We start from the raw sequence: 20,369 nt of genomic DNA, 5'->3' as shown, positions 1-20,369 counted from the left end.
GGAATTTCTCTTTTGAGGAAGGAAGACAGGGCAAGAAGAGTAGCACAGGAAATCTTTGCAAACCTAATGTATACCCTCTATATGACTTTAAAAAAAATTCTGTATCGGTCTTTCTGGAAGATAATCTGAGACTATCAGAAACTTCTGGAGAGAGGTGAGTGGCAACATAGCTCTAGCCCAAATTCTGCCAGAATGTGATCGCAGGGTGTGACCGCGTCGTCTTCAGCCTCAAGACAACAATTTCCATAACTGTTTTATAGCTGAGAACATTGTTCTGTCCCCTCCTATTTCTTGGTGCACATGAAGTGGAGGCAGTATGGTGAGGTCTGGAGAGGGAAGTGATCTCTGCATACAGTTGTGCTCATAAATGTAAAAACCTCTGGCAGCATTTGTAAGAATGTAAGAATTTTGGTAGAATCTGCTTGTGGGTTTTTCTTTGCGACCTGGCAAATTTTCCTATCTGAAATCTTTCTTGGTCTTACCTGACTGTGGCTTGGTATTAACAGAATCCATAATTTTCCAGTTCTTGATCAGAGTTTGAACTGCACTGATTGGCATTTTCAAATCTTTGGATATCTTTTTATATCCTTTTCCTGATTTATAAAGTTGAACTACTTTTGCTCGCAGATCCTTTGACAGTTCTTTTGCTTTCCCCATGCTTCAGTAACCATACTAACAAAAATAATATTGCTACACAAATGACAAATAGAACATCATCCAATAATTCATATAAAAAGTTTACAAATTTCCAAACAGCAATAAAATATTTCAAAATACACATCAAAATCCAATAATTAAAACAAGAAGAGAAAAATCTCCTGCTTTCCATACCTGAAAATACTTTTTGATTTTCAGTCACACTGAGTTTATCGTGGATTAGTGGGGGTCGCACAAATGTTTTTTACTACACATCCCCCAAGCAGGCTCCCATTCATACACACACATGCACCCTCTACACAGGTAGGGGACAATAGACTCTCTTACCCTGCTGCTGCCACCCAGTGCCTCCTTCCTTGGGGGAGAACAAGATTCTTTGCAGAGATTTAGGAGTCCTTTTTGCTGCTCTTCCTCGTGTCTTGGCTAACCCCATGGTACTCAATGCTCGTGGTGTTTGCACTTCCTGTATACTCATCTCACGATGCATGAGATGAGCATACAAGAAATGCTAGCACCATGAGTAATTGAGTACTATGGGGCCGGCAGACACACAAGGAGGGGCTGAGGGAAGGAGCTTCCTCTTTTTCTGGCAGATCGTGGGCACCTCTCTTTTTCTCCCACCTATGGGATGGGGTCCACCAGTGGCTGCACGAACCTCTGTTTTCTTTTTTCTTTTGCCACTGGTGGGATGGAGTACACTGGTGGTTGCATGGGCCTCTCACTGCCCCCTTCAGTGGGTCCTTTCCGTTGCCATCCCTTCTGCCTTCGGCCGTCGGCAGCTTGGGCTCCAGCCACGGCCCTCCCGGGCTTCTCTTTCTTTTTTTCGGCCACAGATTGATGCCACTTAAATCTCTGCCTGGTGTATCTCTCCTTGGGCCTTTCCTTAATCATCAGCCTCGGGCACTGGGCTGCTCTCCTTGTCTTCCTCACCGGCTGAATGGGCTCTGCAGGTGGCCTCTCTCTATCTTTGGAGGTGGCGGTGGGGGGCTCGTGCTGGCGATTTTGTCTCCTAAGGGTTGGCGCTGTAGGCGATTGCCTAGTTCACCTGGTGGAAGCGCTGGCCCTGGACACCTGGTAGCCAAATCTAGAGCCCATGATAACAGGGTTCCAGAAGAAGCCCTGCTACATTGCTTGCCTCCTGAAGATCAGACTAGGCCTGGTGTATGTGTGTCTGAGGGCAGGGGGAGGATGAGAAGAGCTCTATTAAAATAGAGAAGTCCACAGGTTGTTGTGAATGAAAGCTCAAGGCAGCCGAACTCTCAGCACTAGTTACATTTGAGCTAGAAGTAAAAGGAAGAACCCTACCGGGCCAAAAGAAAGAAAAGAATTAATGTTCTTTTCTTAGAAATGCGTCAACCGTTCCAGCAAACATTTCTAGAGAGAAATCCAAGAGAGAGAGAGCATTGCTTTTGTGCTCCATGTTACATAAGGACAAATCACAAAGGCACATATTGTCTCCTTTTCCTAAGTTTCCATACATGATTACATGTTGGCAGATTAGCTACGCCCACATCCTGTGATAACACTACCTTGATCCAGTGTAGATCAGAAATTGGTAAAATCATCTCAGAATTATTCAGTTTAGGGTGACCTCTAATGGAGTCAAGCTTGCATAGCAATAAGTTGCGAGAAACTTTACAGCCTTCCCAGGCCTTGGACAGACAGCTTCTCTATTGCTAGCCCAGCAGAATTGCTTTAATTGTTGCCTTTTCACATCTGGCTTTCCTCCTTCCCGATTCTTTTCTCATGGGGGTCCTAATGAGAGAAGCTGTGCATTTCTGCAGCTCGTGATGCACGCCTCTCGGTTCTGACTCGTGGCCGATTCGTTACTGCTATGAATTCTCCCCTTCTGATCAGTGGAGGATCCCAGGCCTGTATCTTACAAGCCATGGGCAGAAATGGAGGTTAGACGCCAAAGAAATGTCCAAATGCAACTTTATTAAATGGAGACCAATGGTTTTTCTATATGCCCATATATATAGGGCATATAGAAAAACCATTGGTCTCCATTTAATAAAGTTGCATTTGGACATTTCTTTGGCGTCTAACCTCCATTTCTGCCCAAACGGCTTTTTTAGATAGCCTACCCTCTTGCTTTTTTGGTCTTACAAGCCATGGCCACCATGGCGTTTGGAGGGTGAGAGGGGGGGGACCTTCCTCTCTCCTTGCATATTCTGTTTGTTTTATCAAGCATAAACTCTTTGCAGCTGCACGTCCTCCAAGCACCGGTGAGCTTGCCTGCGCTGCTGCTACGGGGTTAGACTTGCTCAACCGCTTTGTTTTGTGTTCCACGTTGGCCAGCTGCCTGAGCTCATCAAACGGTTCCAATGCTTCAGACGCCGAAAGAAATGCGTCGGCGGGACTTTTATTGTGGGCTCGCCTTCCTCCCTCATTTGGTTCTCTCTTGAACCCACCGTACTGGGCGGTTTCATTCTTTAAGTGGTGCTTCTCCTGAGTGCACGATTACATCTAGGAACACACAAAGGCTTTTCCGCCTGCTCCTTTGAGCTTCCGACTCTCATCAGAATTAGGGCCGCCCGAGGAATTTTTTTTTTTTTTTTACTTCTCCCGGCTTTACTTCTGCGTCCAGTCTTTAGCAGGGAGTCGTGCACCTGGGCTCCTCCAGTCAGGGGCCTTGAATGTAGGCGGCAGTGCCGATGACTGCCTTCCCTCCCCCAGCTCTTTCCGGCCTGGGGGGGAGTGGAAGACCCGACTGGGAAATCGAACCCAAGTCCCCTCTGTGTGGCAGGGCACGGCACCAAAGAGTCCATGGGACTTGGCCCATAAAGGGGTGATTCCTGTTCTCTGTTAGAAAAGCAGAAATTGATTTGAATAAATGGGCAATACCAACATCTGTAACATGCATCTTGGGGGATGAACCTGTAATTCTGTAACTCTGCCTTGACTGGTAAGATCACATTTTTCTGTACTCAAAAATGGCTTAAAATGTATGCTTTTACCTTGTAAATGGATAGGGTATGCAGCATGCCTTAATCCTTAAAAGATGCAGGAGAAGAGGTGCAGGCAAGCCCTTGGTAGAATCATGTGGGTTGTTTTTTTTTCCGGTATTTTCCAGATGCAGCTGGAGTGGTGAATTCTAAATCCCCACAGAGATCTGATCTTCCTTCTTATGAAAGAAAGAAAAAACCAAATCTATTTTTGCATCAGCTTTTTTCCTGTGAGCTAAAAGCTCCTCCCTTGAGAATTTATAACGGTTTACAGTGATATGCTCTGTGAAGCAGTGTCGGACCTTGCCAAAATTAGCCACCCTTCTTGCCATCGTTCGGCGCTAGTTACCAAGTAAAAAACCAAATGCACTTAAAACTGCTTTCAGCAATTGCTGAGTTTCTTTACAGAGAGGATTGTGGATGCATGGAACGGCCTCCCAATGGATAGTGTCTGAATTCAAGAAAGCATAACGAGCCCAGGTGACCTCGGAGGGAGTGGTAGGGCATGTAGAGCTGAGCAGTTGATGTGGATGGGCAGGCTAGATAGGCCGTACGGTCTTTTTCTACCTTCGATTTCCTATGTACGCAGGAGGCTTCAGGGTTGCGCTGTAGTTCCAGGCTCATGCCAGCAGGGCTGGATGAAGACACCCTGAGGCCTTAAGCTGTGTCAAGTTTAAAGAAGCTCCATCGAATAACACTTGGAGTTTAGTAATACTTTTTGTATTTTGAGGCCCTTCATAATCTGAGGCCTAACCTGCTGCCTAAAGCTGACACACTATGGTGGCGTCAGCACATCCCAGATTTTGGGCATTCCTAGGCCATGCTAAGGGGAGACGAAGCTGTTTCAGGGCACCTTCTGTTCCAGTAGGAGACTGAAGGGTGGCCAATGTAACCCCAATATTTAAAAAAGGCTCCAGGGGCAATCCGGGTAATTATAGACCAGTGAGCCTGACTTCAGTGTCAGGAAAAATAGTGGAAACTATTCTCAAGATCAAAATCGTAGAGCATATAGAAAGACATGGTTTAATGGAACACAGTCAACCCAAGGGAAGTCTTGCCTAACAAATCTGCTTCATTTTTTTGAAGGGGTTAATAAACATGTGGATAAAAGTGAACCAGTAGATGTAGTGTATTTGGATTTTCAGAAGGCATTTGACAAAGTCCCTCATGAGAGGCTTCTAAGAAAACTAAAAAGTCATGGGATAGGAGGCGATGTCCTTTCGTGTATTACAAAATGGTTAAAAGACAGGAAACAGAGAGTAGGATTAAATGGTCAATTTTCTTAGTGGAAAAGGGTAAACAGTGGAGTGCCTCAGGGAGCTGTACTTGGACGGATGACGAGTGAGGTTATCAAATTTGTGGACGATACAAAATTATTCAGAGTAGTTAAATCACAAGGGGATTGTGATACATTACAGGCGAACCTTGCAAGACTGGAAGACTGGGCATCCAATTGGCAGATGAAATTTAATATAGACAAGTGCAAGGTGATGCATATAGGGAAAAATAATCCTTGCTGTAGTTTCACGATGTTAGATTCCATATTAGGAGCTACCACCCAGGAAAAAGATCTAGGCATCATAGTGGATAATACTTTAAAATCGTCGGCTCAATGTGCTGCAGCAGTCAAAAAAGCAAACAGAATGTTGGGAATTATTAGGAAGGGGAATGGTTAATAAAACAGAAAATGTCATATTGCCTCTATATCGCTCCATGGTGAGACTGCACCTTGAATACTGTGTACAATTCTGGTTGCCGCATGTCAAAAAAGATATAGTTGTGATGGAGAAGGTACAGAGAAGGGTGACCAAAATGATAAAGGGGATGGAACAGCTCCCCTATGACGAAAGGCTGAAGAGGTTACGGCTGTTCAGCTTAGAGAAGAGACGGCTGAGGGGGGATATGATAGAGGTCTTTAAGATCATGAGAGGTCTTGAACGAGTAGATGTGAATCGGTTATTTACACTTTCGAATAATAGAAGGACTAGGGGGCATTCCATGAAGTTAGCAAGTAGCACATTTAAGACTAATCGGAGAAAATTATTTTTCACTCAATGCACAATAAAGCTCTGGAATTTGTTGCCAGAGGATGTGGTTAATGCAGTTAGTGTAGCTGGGTTCAAAAAGGTTTGGATAAGTTCTTGGAGGAGAAGTCCATTAATGGCTATTAATCAAGTTTACTTAGGGAATAGCCACTGCTATTAATTGCATCAGTAGCATGGGATCTTCTTAGTGTTTGGGTAATTGCCAGGTTCTTGTGGCCTGGATTGGCCTCTGTTGGAAACGGGATGCTGGGCTTGATGGACCCTTGGTCTAACCCAGTATGGCATGTTCTTATGTTCTTACGTGGGGGAAAAAAAGGGAGTTACAATTTGATAAGGATTGCCTAATTGCCTTCAGTTTAGACTTTAATCCAAGAGTGGGTAATAAACTCAGCCTGACTTTCTCTTCCTGCCAGAGGAGAACTAGGGAGCAGGCCTGCTTAATTTTGTCACTATAATAGTTACCTTGTAAGTGGAAGGAAAGGTCAGATCTGCTGCTGAAACATGTAATAGATAATCTTACTGATGTTCAGCGAAGGGAAGTGATTATGCTGGTTGGCGAGAAAGTGACTCACCAGTAAGTGATGAGCTGGTTGCTTCATAGAAACGTACGGTAAGCAGAAAATTCATCTGATTTAGTTGGGTTACAGTTATAGAACTGATGTATTTGGGGTTTGGAGAACCACAGTTGTTTGAAGGGCCTCTTACTGGGGAGCAGGGGTGAAATGGAAAGTAAAAGGGGCATTGCTAGCTTCTTTTGGACTCTTTGTGGTCTCGCTTTCTCATTGATCCATCCACTCTTGTCACCTTCCTGCCTACCTTTGTCCATATCTCTGCTCTCTTGTGCTTTCTCGTCTCACATTTCTCTATCTTTTATGTCTCTCTTCCTTCCCTCAGCTATTCACCTCTGTCTCTCCACGCCAACTTTCTCTTGCTTTCTCCACCACCACCATCATCACCTCATAAGAATTGCCCTACTGGGTCAGACCAAGGGTCCATCAAGCCCAGTGTCCAACAGTGGACAATCCAGGTCACAAGTACCTGGCAGGATCCCAAACAGTACATAGATCCCATTCTGCTAATGCCCAAGGATAAATAATGTCTTTTCCCAGGTATACCTGGCAATGGTTTATTGGCTTCTTAAAATCCAGATATGCTAGCTGCCTTTATCACATCCTCCGGCAATGAATTCCAGAGCTTAATTGTGCATTGAGTGGAAAAGAATTTTCTCCAGTTTGTTTTAAATGTGCTACTTGCTTACTTCATGGATTGTCCTCTCTACCTTCCTTACTCTCCATTCTCCCTTCTCCCATTTTGTCCCCCATTGTCTCTTGTGGCCTCCATCTCCCAGCCTCAAATAGTTTGTTTGCATTGCTGAAGTTTGGGGGGGGGAGAGGTAGGGAGTTGGTGGAAGGACAAGAAGAAAAAAAATCACTCCTTGAGGTTAATGCACAATTACATGTTTTAAAATTAAGATATATAATGTAGAATAACTTACAAAGTCACACATTTTCAAGGGTTAAATGTATCTCTTTCCCCTTCCTTTGTCAGGTTTGTATTGTGGGAGCTCTTGGGTGTACCAGAGGTGGGCTTGGTGGCTCTTTTGGGTAGGGGGCGTAGGGAATTGCTTGCTTCAGGTCCCTATCGTGATCTCGCTTTGCCCTGCAGGATCAGGCTCCATGGGCTCCTTCTGGTGTCGTCACCACAACCATAACTCCCAACGACTCCGGGTGCGTCTGGCCTGTGCGACTGCACAGATCCTGCCTCCAGGGCTGTAGCTGTTTCTGGCCCATGTCACTGCGCTTATACCACCCTCGGGGCCGCAGCTGTTTCTGGCCCATGTCACTGCGCTTATACCACCCTCGGGGCCGCAGCTGTTTCTGGCCCATGTCGCCTCGCTTATACCACCCTCGGGGCCGCAGCTGCTTCTGGCCCATGTCACTGCGCTTATACCACCCTCGGGGCCGCAGCTGTTTCTGGCCCATGTCACCGCGCTTATACCTCCCTCGGGGCCGCAGCTGTTTCTGGCCCATGTCACTGCGCTTATACCACCCTCGGGGCCGCAGCTGTTTCTGGCCCATGTCGCCTCGCTTATACCACCCTCGGGGCCGCAGCTGCTTCTGGCCCATGTCACTGCGCTTATACCACCCTCGGGGCCGCAGCTGTTTCTGGCCCATGTCGCCTCGCTTATACCACCCTCGGGGCCGCAGCTGCTTCTGGCCCATGTCACTGCGCTTATACCTCCCTCGGGGCCGCAGCTGCTTCTGGCCCATGTCACTGCGCTTATACCTCCCTCGGGGCCGCAGCTGCTTCTGGCCCATGTCACTGCGCTTATACCTCCCTCGGGGCCGCAGCTGCTTCTGGCCCATGTCGCCTCGCTTATACCACCCTCGGGGCCGCAGCTGCTTCTGGCCCATGTCACTGCGCTTATACCTCCCTCGGGGCCGCAGCTGTTTCTGGCCCATGTCACTGCGCTTATACCTCCCTCGGGGCCGCAGCTGCTTCTGGCCCATGTCACTGCGCTTATACCTCCCTCGGGGCCGCAGCTGTTTCTGGCCCATGTAGCCGCGCTTATACCACCCTCGGGGCCGCAGCTGTTTCTGGCCCATGTCGCCGCGCTTATACCAACCTCGGGGCCGCAGCTGTTTCTGGCCCATGTCACTGCGCTTATACCACCCTCGGGGCCGCAGCTGTTTCTGGCCCATGTCGCCGCGCTTATACCAACCTCGGGGCCGCAGCTGCTTCTGGCCCATGTCACTGCGCTTATACCACCCTCGGGGCCGCAGCTGTTTCTGGCCCATGTCGCCACGCTTATACCACCCTCGGGGCCGCAGCTGTTTCTGGCCCATGTCACTGCGCTTATACCTCCCTCGGGGCCGCAGCTGTTTCTGGCCCAATTCGCCGCGCTTATACCTCCCTCGGGGCCGCAGCTGTTTCTGGCCCATGTCACTGCGCTTATACCAACCTCGGGGCCGCAGCTGTTTCTGGCCCATGTCGCCGCGCTTATACCAACCTCGGGGCCGCAGCTGTTTCTGGCCCATGTCGCCGCGCTTATACCACCCTCGGGGCCGCAGCTGTTTCTGGCCCATGTCGCCGCGCTTATACCACCCTCGGGGCCGCAGCTGTTTCTGGCCCATGTCGCCGCGCTTATATCACCCTCGGGGCCGCAGCTGTTTCTGGCCGTGTTCATCCCACCACCACAGCTACGGTTTCTTTAGGCTTGTGCTGCAGCTGCTGCTGACCCCAACCTCATGTTTCCTGCTGCTTCTACCCGGCAAGGATTAGGATTGTAAAGAAATGTAGATGTTTTTTCCTTCCTCCCTTTCTCATGTTCTGAGGGGACCACAGGTTGGGAACCGCTGCACTAGAGAATTGTTGCAAGGAAGCACCTGATAGGGTCCGAGGAATTCTAAAATTCATTGCACAGCAAGGACAGTTTCCAACTCGTATGATAGGCGAGGCTAATTGGTTTTCCATCGTTTATTATTGCAGAGAACTACACAGGTTAAAATGTGGCTTAAGCAAACAGGGCTGGCAACTAGGCAAGTCTATTAAGTCTTGTTCAAGCCCTTGATTGTGCAAAGCTGTAAAGTTCATCAGACTGTCCAGCAGATGGCAGTAGAGCATTACATATAATAGAAATCCTGTACCTATATCCCAGAGCTTTTAGCCATGTTTTTTTGGGCGAAACGTAAAAATATATGCAACATCTTTCAAGCGAATGATGGTTTGCCGACCCCCAGCTTCCAGGGGAGGGGAGCTCTAGCAACAATACTGTCCCCTTAGGAGGTAGGGAGCAGAATGCTGGAGCTGTCCTTCATTTTTCAGCTGCTCCTTCTATAATGCCAGCACTGTGCCTTCAGAACATGTCGGCTGGCTCTGCTAATCTTATCTACCTACCTTTCCCCTTATAGATATATGTATATATTTTTTTTTTCTTTCAATTTTCTATTTTAATTCTCTTCCCTTCCTGTGTAGGATTCCGAGCCAGCCTGTGAATTTTTAAAATGAGTGTGGTGTTAACATTTCAAAGGGAGGTCTCTGCGTGCCACAGGCAGGATTTGTGGACCCCTGAAACAGCCTGTCCATTGTGAACGTTGTTTGTACGCCACTTAGAGCTGTGAATAAGTGGAAAAAAACATACTTTTAAATACATTTAGCATCTGTCTTTCACTGGCAAGATCCTGCTGGCTTTTATGGTGTATGTTAGGGATGTGCATTCGTTTTATTCGTTTCATACGTTTCCCATTACATGTCAGTTAGGTGTGCATTCGTTTCATATGTTTCATACGTTTCATATTACATGCTTGTATAGGAAACGGATGAAACCAATGCACATCCCTAGTATATGTGTGTGAATATGTGGTTATTTGAAAAGAAAATTGTATTTTGAGGGATTTTTTGGGGATGGGCGTGCCAGTGCCATGGAAATTCATTCTCAGCTACCTTCCTCTTTAATCCAGTCCCTGGCTGCGGGCTAAGCATCGGGGCACCTTCTTGGAAGTCTGCAACCATGAGCCCTCCATCATCGAAAGACCACAGGGCCTACCATGTCTGCCCGCCCACACCAGCCACCCCGTTCTACAGCCCCCAGCTCTCCCTTAGAAATCCTCTGGGCGTGTCCCGTGCTTCACTGAATTCAGATACTGTCTTTGCCTCTTCCACTTCTATGCCCCCCTTCCACCCTTATTTAGAAAGAAAAATATTTCCTTAGATTACCCCTGAGTTGGCTTCCTTTCACCCTCATCCCTGTGGAAAGTCGCTTGCCTCCTGTGCACCGATACCTCGGATGTAGTTTTAAATGTGTGTATCATATCTCCCCTAGCCCACCTTTCCACCTGTTTAGATCTTTAAGGCTGTCCCTATATGCTCTATAACAAAGACCATTAACAATTTTAGTAGCCATCTTCTAAACCAGCTCCATCCAGTTTATATTCATTTAATGGTGCGATCTCCAGAATTGTGCACAGTACTTTCAAATGATCTATACAGGGGCAAAATCACCTCCCTTGTTCTGCTGACCATCCCTCTCCCTATACGGCCAAGCATCTTTCTGGCTTTTACCATCACTCTATTCACCTGTCTGGCGACCTTAAGATCATCAGATACAATCACCCCCAGATCCCGCTTTTCCTTTGAGCTTAGAAGAATTTCACCTCCAATACTGCACCTTTCCCTTGGGCTTTTGCATGCTAAGGGCCGGATTGTCAAAGCTCTGCACGTGTAAATCAGGTTACGCGCGCCGGGCCTATTCTAAAAAGGCCCGGCAATGTCCGTAAAGCCCCGGGGCTTTATTAAAGGGGCAGTCCGGGGGCAGGAAGGAGCCAGAGGCCTCTGACATAGCGGCCATTGCTGCTGTGTCGGAGGATCGCGTGCCGGCAGGCTGCCAGCGCGCGCAATTTGGCCCTGCCCAGAGGCAGGCACAAAAGGTAACACAAAAGTCGGGGGTGGGGGGGGGTTAGAGTAGGGCTGGGGGGGGGGAAGGTTAGGAGAAGGGGGGAAGGCAGCTCGGCTCGGCGTGTGCAGGTTCACAATTGTGCACCCCCTTGTGTGGGCCGACCCCCGATTTTATAACTTGTACGTTGTCATGGTGGTTCCGTTTAATTATCAAAATCTCGGGAGGTTGGTTGGGCCTCTTGGTGTGCAAGTGGTTGGGGGGTGGGGAAGGACGCAAGCTTGAAGGCCTGACTGAGCTGCCGGTTATCCTTTTCCCCCGGTCCCGGAAGGAGCTGCAGGACGGATGGGAGAACCTTGTTTTACACGCTGTGCTCCCTCACGAATCCAGAGCTCATGTTTGCTGTTTCTACAGCGCTTTTATGGTTGCCGTAAAATAGTATTTTGAAGTTATTCCAGTGTTGCGTAATTCCAGTAGATTTTTTTTTTTGTTTATATGAGCTGTTGTTCTTTGGGCCTGGTGGGATTTGCGTGTCTAGCAGAGGTGATACAAGTTAAATCACAGGGAGGGGAGATGACCCCCACGCTGCAGGGATGACCCTTCCTGGCAAGAGGACAAACCTCCTGCAACCTAGATGCAATCTTTGTCTGTACATAAGTGTGAGAATGCGAGTTATCGATTGGAAGCCTGGATATACAGTTCTTGGACATTTTAAAAGGAGCTTCCTGAAGCTCCGTGTAGCTCGGAGTTTGGTTATAGATGAAATAATTGTTGGAGGATTTAAACCTGTGTTCTTTAATTATGTTTAAGCAATTTTCAAGCTACCATTTAAAAAGGAAAAACAAAATGTAGATGACTACGCCTGAGAGAGAGGGGAGCCCCAGCTATTGGCCAGACCCAGAGTTACCCTTGTGACAGATTCTGTCAGGATGCAAGGTCTGTGGCCCCTGGCCAGGGATCACTGATGTGCTGGCTGTGCCAGACAGAAATGGGGTTAAAAATGGTGAACTCCCTCCAGGTAATTATGAGTGAATGCCAATTCTGACTGAGCTAAAAGCCTGAGGAGCTTGGAAAGGGACCTGCTGGGACCAAAAACGAACAGCTAGAGATGGACAGAGAAAAGTGATAGAAATGATGAAGGGGATGGAATGGCTTCCGTAACTTAGAGACGGGGGCGGCTGAAGGCAATCTGCTGCCTGTGGCAGAGGATGAAATGGTGCCCCCCCCCGTGGCCCGGTGCGGGTGAAATCACTGAGGGCCAGGGCAGGGGGAAGTGACTTGCCCAGGGTCACAAGGAATGGCAATGGGATTTGATTCCTGGCTTCCCTTGTTTGCAGCTCACTGCTGTAACCACTCAGTTTTTGGGCCTGTTATTTTTTTTGTTCTCGAACAATGATGATAAATCTCGAACCACCAATAACTAAAATGATAACTGAAATCGTAAACCTCTCCCTCACGGAAGGAAACTACCCAGAATGCCTAAAATCGGCAATCATCAAACCCATTCTGAAAAAGAATAATCTTGATTCTGAAAACCCAGTGAACTACCGACCCATATCAAACCTCCCATTCATTGCCAAAATCATTGAAAAAGTCGTCCACACACGACTCACTGACCACTTAGAAGAAAACAACATCCTGCTACCCGCTCAATTTGGCTTCAGAAAACAACTGAACACTGAAACCCTTCTACTAGCAATGAATGACTTCGAACTCAAAGGTTTTGAAAAAGGCCACAGCTACCTGCTAATCCTACTTGACCTTTCTGTAGCCTTTGATACAGTAAAACATTCCATCATGATTAACCATCTATCCGAAATTGGAGCTAAAGAAACAACCCTACAATGGTTCTCCTCTTACCTATCTCAAAGATCCTACCAAGTACTACTCAGTGATTCCCTCTCAAAGAAAATCAATTTAAACACTGGAGTTCCCCAGGGATCCGCTCTGTCAGCGACGCTCTTTAACATCTAACTGCTTCCATTATGCCACTTCCTATCAAATCTCAATCTGACACACTTCATCTATGCTGATGATATTCAAATATTAATCCCAATAAAAAAATCACTAGAAGAAACTTACAAATTAACAGCAACTTACCTAAACAATATAAAGGAAATACTAACCAACTTAAAACTCATCCTCAACTTCGACAAGACTGAAATGAACTCTCCTCAAATGCCACCACTCAACTTAATGTTATATCTCCAATCAACCATGCCCGCAACCTCGGAGTAATAATTGACAGAGAACTTTCTTTTAAAAACCATATCACAACAAAAATCAAGACAGATATCATAAACTACTTACTCTCCATCATTTAAAACCTTTTCTTTCCAATAATGACTTCAGAACAGTCCTTCAATTACTAATTTTCTCCAACATAGATTACTGTAACTCACTCTAAACACTATTCGCCCACTACAGATCCCACAGAACGCAGCTGCAAGAAGCCTCACTAGATCCAAAAAGCGCGACCACATCACTCCAATACTTATCTCACTACACTGGCTACCAATAAGATTCAGAATTGAATACAAAGTACTATCCATCCTCCATAAAATTATATATGAAAAACAAGAAAATTGGCTATGCTCATCTATAAAACTACATACCCCAAATAGAAACCTCAGATCAGCAAACCAAGGGACTTCTAAAAACACCTCCTACGCATTCCAATCAACTCACCTCAACCCAAAAGAGAGCAATTTCTCTAAGTAGCCCAAAACTCTGGAACTCCCTACCAACTGAACTCAGAACTCAAGAAAACCTAAAAACATTCAAAAAAGAGCTAAAAACATGGTTGTTCAACAAAGCATACCAACTCACCCAATGAACACAACATCTTCACCCTCCACTTCAACCTGAAGATTAAATGAATAAATGAACTTACCACAACTATGGACTATAACTATGAATTTAAATGTAAACCAGAACAGCAATTAACTAACATTTGTTTCCTCTGTTTAACAACAGTTTGAACCTTTTTGAAACTCTCTTTATCCCTTAACATGTAACCTTCATATTTTGTAAACCGTTATGATGGATTTATAATGATGAATTTGAATGACTGTATATAAAACCCGATAAATAAATAAATCCCTACATAGAAACCAGATGCTAGCAGAGTATTTAAAGCCTCAGATAAACAAACAGAACACAGATAGACTCTCACCAAATACAGAATAAAGAGATCATAAAATATAAATTGAAACGTGCAGACAAAAACTGATCTGGAAATCACAAGAAGCTAAACTCTGAAAGCAATGCAAACACAATCAAGAAATATAAAACATTAAACAAACCAATAAAAAGAATGTCAAATCTGCTGATAAATTCAGCCAATTAAAAAGATGCTTAAAATGTTTAAAATATTACCAAACACTAATAAAATATTTCAAAACAGCAGATACATCACATTCAATAATTTAAAACTAACAGTATCTCTCCGTCTCCTAGCAGATGCGAACACTATTCTGGTGTGTGGGATAGTGTCATTAATTACAGCAAAGAAGAGATTTTACCTTTAAGAAGATCGAGCCCTGCTCTCTTGCGGTAATACCTAAGGGTCCCTCCCCCACTTTGAGAATTCCTGAGGTGATTTTCGATATCCCTCAGAGGCAAGCCTTGGTCCGGTAGCCGGTTCCCGACTTAAGCCCCCAGAGAGGCTGAAAGGCAGCGGGTGCATAACAGAGCGCGGCGGTGAAAGTGAATCTGTCTGTCTCATGCATATTCATGTGGATATCCTGAAAACCGAGCTTGTCTTTGGCTCTTGAGGACCAGAGTTGGGCACCCCCCCCCCCCCCAACCTAGAGGGTGGCATTAAGAACAGATTAAGAAAGGGCAAACGTGACAGGAAGTTTTCTTTCACTAATGTGGCGAAGGAAGGAAGGAATCTCGGTATAACGAGCGAGAGACAGGAGTACAACTGAGCCCCACTGTAGAGGAGGCCGTGCAGGCAGCGCTAGGCTCAGGACCTCTGTACTTGTGCCTTCACCCTGCTCCTGTCCGCACGCACCTTCAGCCTTTGCACCATGGCATTCATTTTAATTTAATGTAAGCTTTCCCAACAACTTGGTCAAAGTTCATGTCGGCAGATTAACACGTGGCCTCCTTCCTCTTGATCTTGGTTGTATCGGGGGGAGTCTGTTAATGAGGTTCACATAGTTCTTTCTGCGGTGACCTCCAAATGGGTGATGGCCGTGGTTCCTTCCACAACTTGCCTTTTGCCACCCTGGACCTCCTTTCGCCGAGGAGTGGCACGCAGTTCTCCAGGACCTGGTGAAGAGGGTCATTTTCCTCTGTGTGGAAAGGGATGTTGCAATTTCCAGATTCGGCAGTTTTAGAATGATGAGGGGGCGTCCTCTCCTCCTCCCATCTCCTCTAGCCCTACCTCCCCTACCTCCCTCTTCTGTCACTTTCTCCCTTCTCTCCTCTGCCTCCTCCTTCCTGCTGTTCTCACTGTCATCTAGCAGCACCTGACTACAAGCGGGGTTTTGATGGTTGTGCTTTAGTACTTGTCCTTAGGGGTTGCTGCAGCCCGGTTAGGTTTCTACTTTCACGTGCACTAATTATCATGCTTTTTCTGCCTGCCCACATTGATAGTGCAGTTACTAAGTTGGATACCTCATTAGTACTGCATGTTGCGGCAGAAAAAAATAATGTACTCTATTTCTGTGTATTATTAGCTTAGTACACAGGGTGATATCAGACATTTTTTTTCCCATGGTGCACTGGCACTAAATCGCCTATAGCAACAGACTGATTTTACCACACTTTAGTACATAGACCCCCTAAGTGCTGAATACAGTTATTCCTGCTAACTTTTGAAGTGACCAGCAAAAGCTGACATGCCAAATGGGCCTAATGACCGCACATCCGAAAATGATTTCTCTAACAAACGGGCTGCACAGCAAACAAAGCTGAAGATTCCCCCTGGTACTTGGCAGCGGTTTTATAGTAAGCTTGCCCTCTACAGTAATTTGTTTCTGTAAACTCAGTCAGAGGTGGTGCTTTCTTAAATAGTGCCTTGCATATTAACCCCTTGTCTCCTACCTTCTTGTCACCTGACTGGCCTTCCACAGTCCTCCCAAAGCAACAAGATGTCCAAGACCTCTGCAGATGGGGGCAGTGCTGAGTTCTGCTGAGAGGTTTTTTTTTGGTTTTTTTTTCAGGGAGCTTTGTGGATCAGTTATGATTTTGGGGGTGGGGGGGGGGGGGAAAGAATGAGGGGGATTGGTGGTTTGGGCTCTTATTATAATGGCCTCGTCCCTTGAGGCCCCCCTTCCATGAAGCTGCCGCCTGGTGGCTCTTGCTACAGAGCATCTGTCTGTTTGCCTCCATTTGCTTTGACTGTATAAAAGCTTTCAGGGCCCTTGGAAAGCCCTTATTCTACATCATAGGAGGGGGAGGAGTAGCCTAGTAGTTAGTGCAGCGGGCTATGACCCAGGGAAGACGGAGTTCCAATCCCCCCGCTGCTCCTTGTGACCTCCAGCAAGTCACTTCACCCTCCGTTGCCTCAGGTACAAAAAACTTAGTTTGTGAGCCCTCTTGGGGACAGGGAAATACCTACAGTACCTGCCCGTGATCTGCTGAAAGGTGGAATATAAAATGAAGGAAATGCAATAGAAAGCAGTAAGGTAAAGGGCTGCAGGTTCACATTCCTCTGAGTTATTGTCTCCCAGCATCTTTTTAAAGCAGTAGCTAACCAGGGATGTCTACTGCTGAAATACCATTTAACACTATATCAGGGCCAGCCATACTAAACTTAGTTTTTCCCATGTACACAAGGGTTTCCCCATTTTGTGTCTGTCTGCCCCAATAGTGTTTTAGAGCAGCAGTGCGTGAAAGTGCTGAAGAAACGCAGTTGCCATCGTAACTGTGCGCGTTTACTTTCTGCTGAGTATTTATTGAGCTGCCGCACTCTGTCTCCCCTGTTATGGGCCTGGGACGTGTTCCGTTCACATCTGCCCCTCTCCTCCCCCCCCCCACCCTTTGGCAGAGCTGCAGTCCGGGTGGGGGTGTGCGACCCCCCCCCCCCCCCCCACCCCCTCCTTTGCCTTGTTTTGGTGAATGCAGGCGCTGCGGGGTGCCCTCTGCTCTGGAATGCTGTGGAGTGATGCGCCCAAGGGCCTGATTCACCAAGGCAGTGTTTCCTCCCCCCCCCCCCCCCCCCGAGCTACAGGATGGGGGAGGAGCCTCTGTGAACCAGGCCCGGAGGAGTTTGGCATCCTTCGAGGCCAAATTAAAGATGTGTGTGTTTGATTTCATGTTAAAAGTTGTTTGTTTGTTGTGGTATTGATTGGCAAGTATTCCACTGATATTTGCCTGTGAGTGAGTATTATAGAACTGACAATACTTTTGATAAGTGCATTTCAGAATATTGGGGTACATGCATACCTTTGATCATCCTGAGAGTCAGTGTGGATTAGTCGGGGAGGGAGCGCGTGCACATCAAATTTCTCTCTTTCTGATACTCCTCCCCCCCTCCCCCCTCCCCCCGATACACTCTCGCACACCTTCTTTCTCTCTCCCCCATCTTTACCTCATCCAGGAATGCCCTCCGCACTCTTCCCCCCTGCCTTGTGCTCAGCATGCTCCCCTTCTCCCTGACCCCCCTTCCCAGGGCATACATTTGGAAAAAAAAAAAAAGAAATGTGCGTTACAGTGATTTTAGTGAAAACTTTGGTGACAATTTTCCAGCATTTAAATGCAAAAATAGACCATATGGGTTTTTTTGTTTTTTAATTTCATAAAATGTAACGTGGATTGTTTTGGACTTTTACAGATCATAAGCACACCTCAGCGACTCTCCAGCTCAGGAAGCATTCTGATTGGAAGTCCGTACGCTCCCGCACCAGTGACAATGGTCACCCAGACTCACATCCCAGAAGCCACCAGCTGGATTCCAGGGTAATGTGCTTTGGGTGGATGGGACGGGGAGGGTGATTCATAAATGTTGGCCCTTTTTAAAGCAGCCTATCTTCTTTGCCAACTCTTTCCCCATGGATGTATGATGCTGAAAAGGAACACACTCCCTCCTTTGAATGGAAAAAAAAAGTAATGTTTTTAAACAGAAGTCATTTTCTCTCTTAAGTTGGGGGCGTGACAAGCTGAGTCGGTGCCGTGCAGAGAGTTCCCTGTTCGATTCTTGGATTGGGCCGTCTGCACCTCAGTTCGACTGGGTCTAGGGATTGGGGGGGGGAAGGGATGCTGTAGGGAGGCAGTGATCACAGCTCCTGGGGGCAGGGGAAGGGGGGGGGTGTCGTGGTCATCATTCAGGGAGGTACTTGGCGGCCAGAGTTTAGAGCTCATGAGAACAAGGTTCTGGGAGGAGCCCTGGCTCCTCGCTGCAGGCCTCAGGACGGTCGCTGCAGTAACCAAACCAGGGAGCGGATCATTTTAAAATGGGGGGTGGGGGTGGGTAAATTCTGCTGATAGTTGTGAATGAAGGAGAAAAGAGGAACTTTCAGGCCGAGAGAACCCTAAAAATTGGCGGAATGGCGTGCAGCAGAGAATGAGCTCCTTCACTGGTCACTTGCTCAGCTCCCTGACAGCAGGGAATGCCTTGGGATTAGGAAGCGAATAAACGCGCAGTGTTACCTTCTATATGTTAGCACCTACCCCCCTCGAGGAAGTCTTTCAGCCCAGCTGACTTGTGAGTCGTCTAGTTTGAACCTATTGCATTTAGTGTAGGATTGTTTTCTGTTACTGGTAGAAGATTAAAAGGTAATCTGCTATTACTTCCAGAGGATTTAAGCATCCCTGCTGCTGCTAATGTGCCAGGCTGCTTACATGGGCAGTTCTGTCATTTAGCGTCCACATACGCTCGGTTTAGTGCTTACAGGACTCTCGTATGTGTTTATATTTTTATTGATTGATTTTTAGCTCAAGGCAAGTTACGTTAAGGTACAGTAGGTATCTCTTTGTCCCCAGAGGGTTTACAATCTTAAGGGGGGATTATTTATTAAGCTGCCTTAGGCCTTTAACACGTGGCAAATACCTTAACATATTGCGCAGGTGGCGTAATATGTGAACATAAGAACATAAGAACATGCCATACTGGGTCAGACCAAGGGTCCTTCAAGCCCAGCATCCTGTTTCCAACAGTGGCCAATCCAGGCCATAAGAACCTGGCAAGTACCCAAAAACTAAGTCTATTCCATGTTACCATTGCTAATGGCAGTGGCTATTCTCTAAGTGAACTTAATAGCAGGTAATGGACTTCTCCAGGAACTTATCCAATCCTTTTTTAAACACAGCTACACTAACTGCACGAACCACATCCTCTGGCAACAAATTCCAGAGTTTAATTGTGCGTTGAGTAAAAAAGAACTTTCTACGATTAGTTTTAAATGTGCCCCATGCTAACTTCATGGAGTGTCCCCTAGTCTTTCTACTATCCGAAAGAGTAAATAACCGATTCACATCTACCTGTTCTAGACCTCTCATGATTTTAAACACCTCTATCATATCCCCCCTCAGTCATCTCTTCTCCAAGCTGAAAAGTCCTAACCTCTTTAGTCTTTCCTCATACCAGCAGTTATCTCTCCCCCTCTCGAAACCCGGTGCCATGCAGGCGATACAGTGAGCAGGTTTGCTTGCAGATCCATGCAAATCGGCTCATTATTAGGTAATTCCATGCACATGAAATAACACAGCTCTCCTCAAGTTATTTGATTTGAAAGCTTCCCCTGGGAGAATCGGGATGTTCACGCATGCCCCTGTGCTCCCAGGCTGAGGCCTTACAGGGCCGATGTGGCCCCTGGTGCTTCCCCCCACCCCCCTCACTAGTGGGATGTAAAAATCCAATGGGGGGTGTCTGTCGAGATGCCCTCTCCACCCCTCCCCCACTGACTTGCCCCTGAGGTCGCCAAAGGTTAAAAGATTTGAAGAAAATTCCCCTAGGTAAGCCTTGTCCCCTTCCCCCCCCCACTCCCCAGGGTGTATTTGCAGTCCTGGTTGTCGCGCATCAGAGGCAGGGCCGTCCCTATGCCCCTAGTCAAAATGGTGCTGGCCAGGGAAAGCACTGCAGATTAATAAATAGATATCAAAGTGGGAACCTGAGGCAGCGGGAGGGCGACGTGACTTGCCCCAGATTACAGGATGCGATGGGTTCTGAACCCTGCCTTCCCTGGTTCTCAGTCCACTGCTCTGACCACCGGGCTACTGTGGGTACAGGGTGTGACTTGCACCTGGCTCCGCATTCAAAGGAGCCCAGTGCCAGCCAGCGCCTCCTTAGTCTGCCCATGCGCCCTCCAGTCGGCTTTCTTGCTTGCTGGCTGGCAGACAGGAAGGAGCAGCTTGCACATTTTCAGACTTTCTCTT

The 20,369-nt window shown here is 47.0% G+C and overlaps 1 protein-coding gene across 3 annotated transcripts in view; it reads left to right on the top strand.

Moving 5' to 3' along the window:
• Positions 1-20,369, top strand: part of TFDP2 (transcription factor Dp-2) — a 145,630-nt gene that overhangs the window by 56,857 nt on the left and 68,404 nt on the right. For all 3 annotated transcript variants that reach the window (XM_029616366.1, XM_029616365.1, XM_029616364.1), the window contains exon 3: positions 17,830-17,954. In XM_029616366.1, coding sequence (XP_029472226.1) covers positions 17,830-17,954 — 125 coding nt within the window. The remainder of the gene's footprint in view (positions 1-17,829; positions 17,955-20,369) is intronic.

Source organism: Rhinatrema bivittatum, chromosome 9 (assembly GCF_901001135.1).
Source record: "Rhinatrema bivittatum chromosome 9, aRhiBiv1.1, whole genome shotgun sequence".
Taxonomy (NCBI): domain Eukaryota; kingdom Metazoa; phylum Chordata; class Amphibia; order Gymnophiona; family Rhinatrematidae; genus Rhinatrema; species Rhinatrema bivittatum.
Note: the sequence above shows the minus strand (reverse complement) of the source record. Positions and strands in the feature narration are given on the sequence as shown.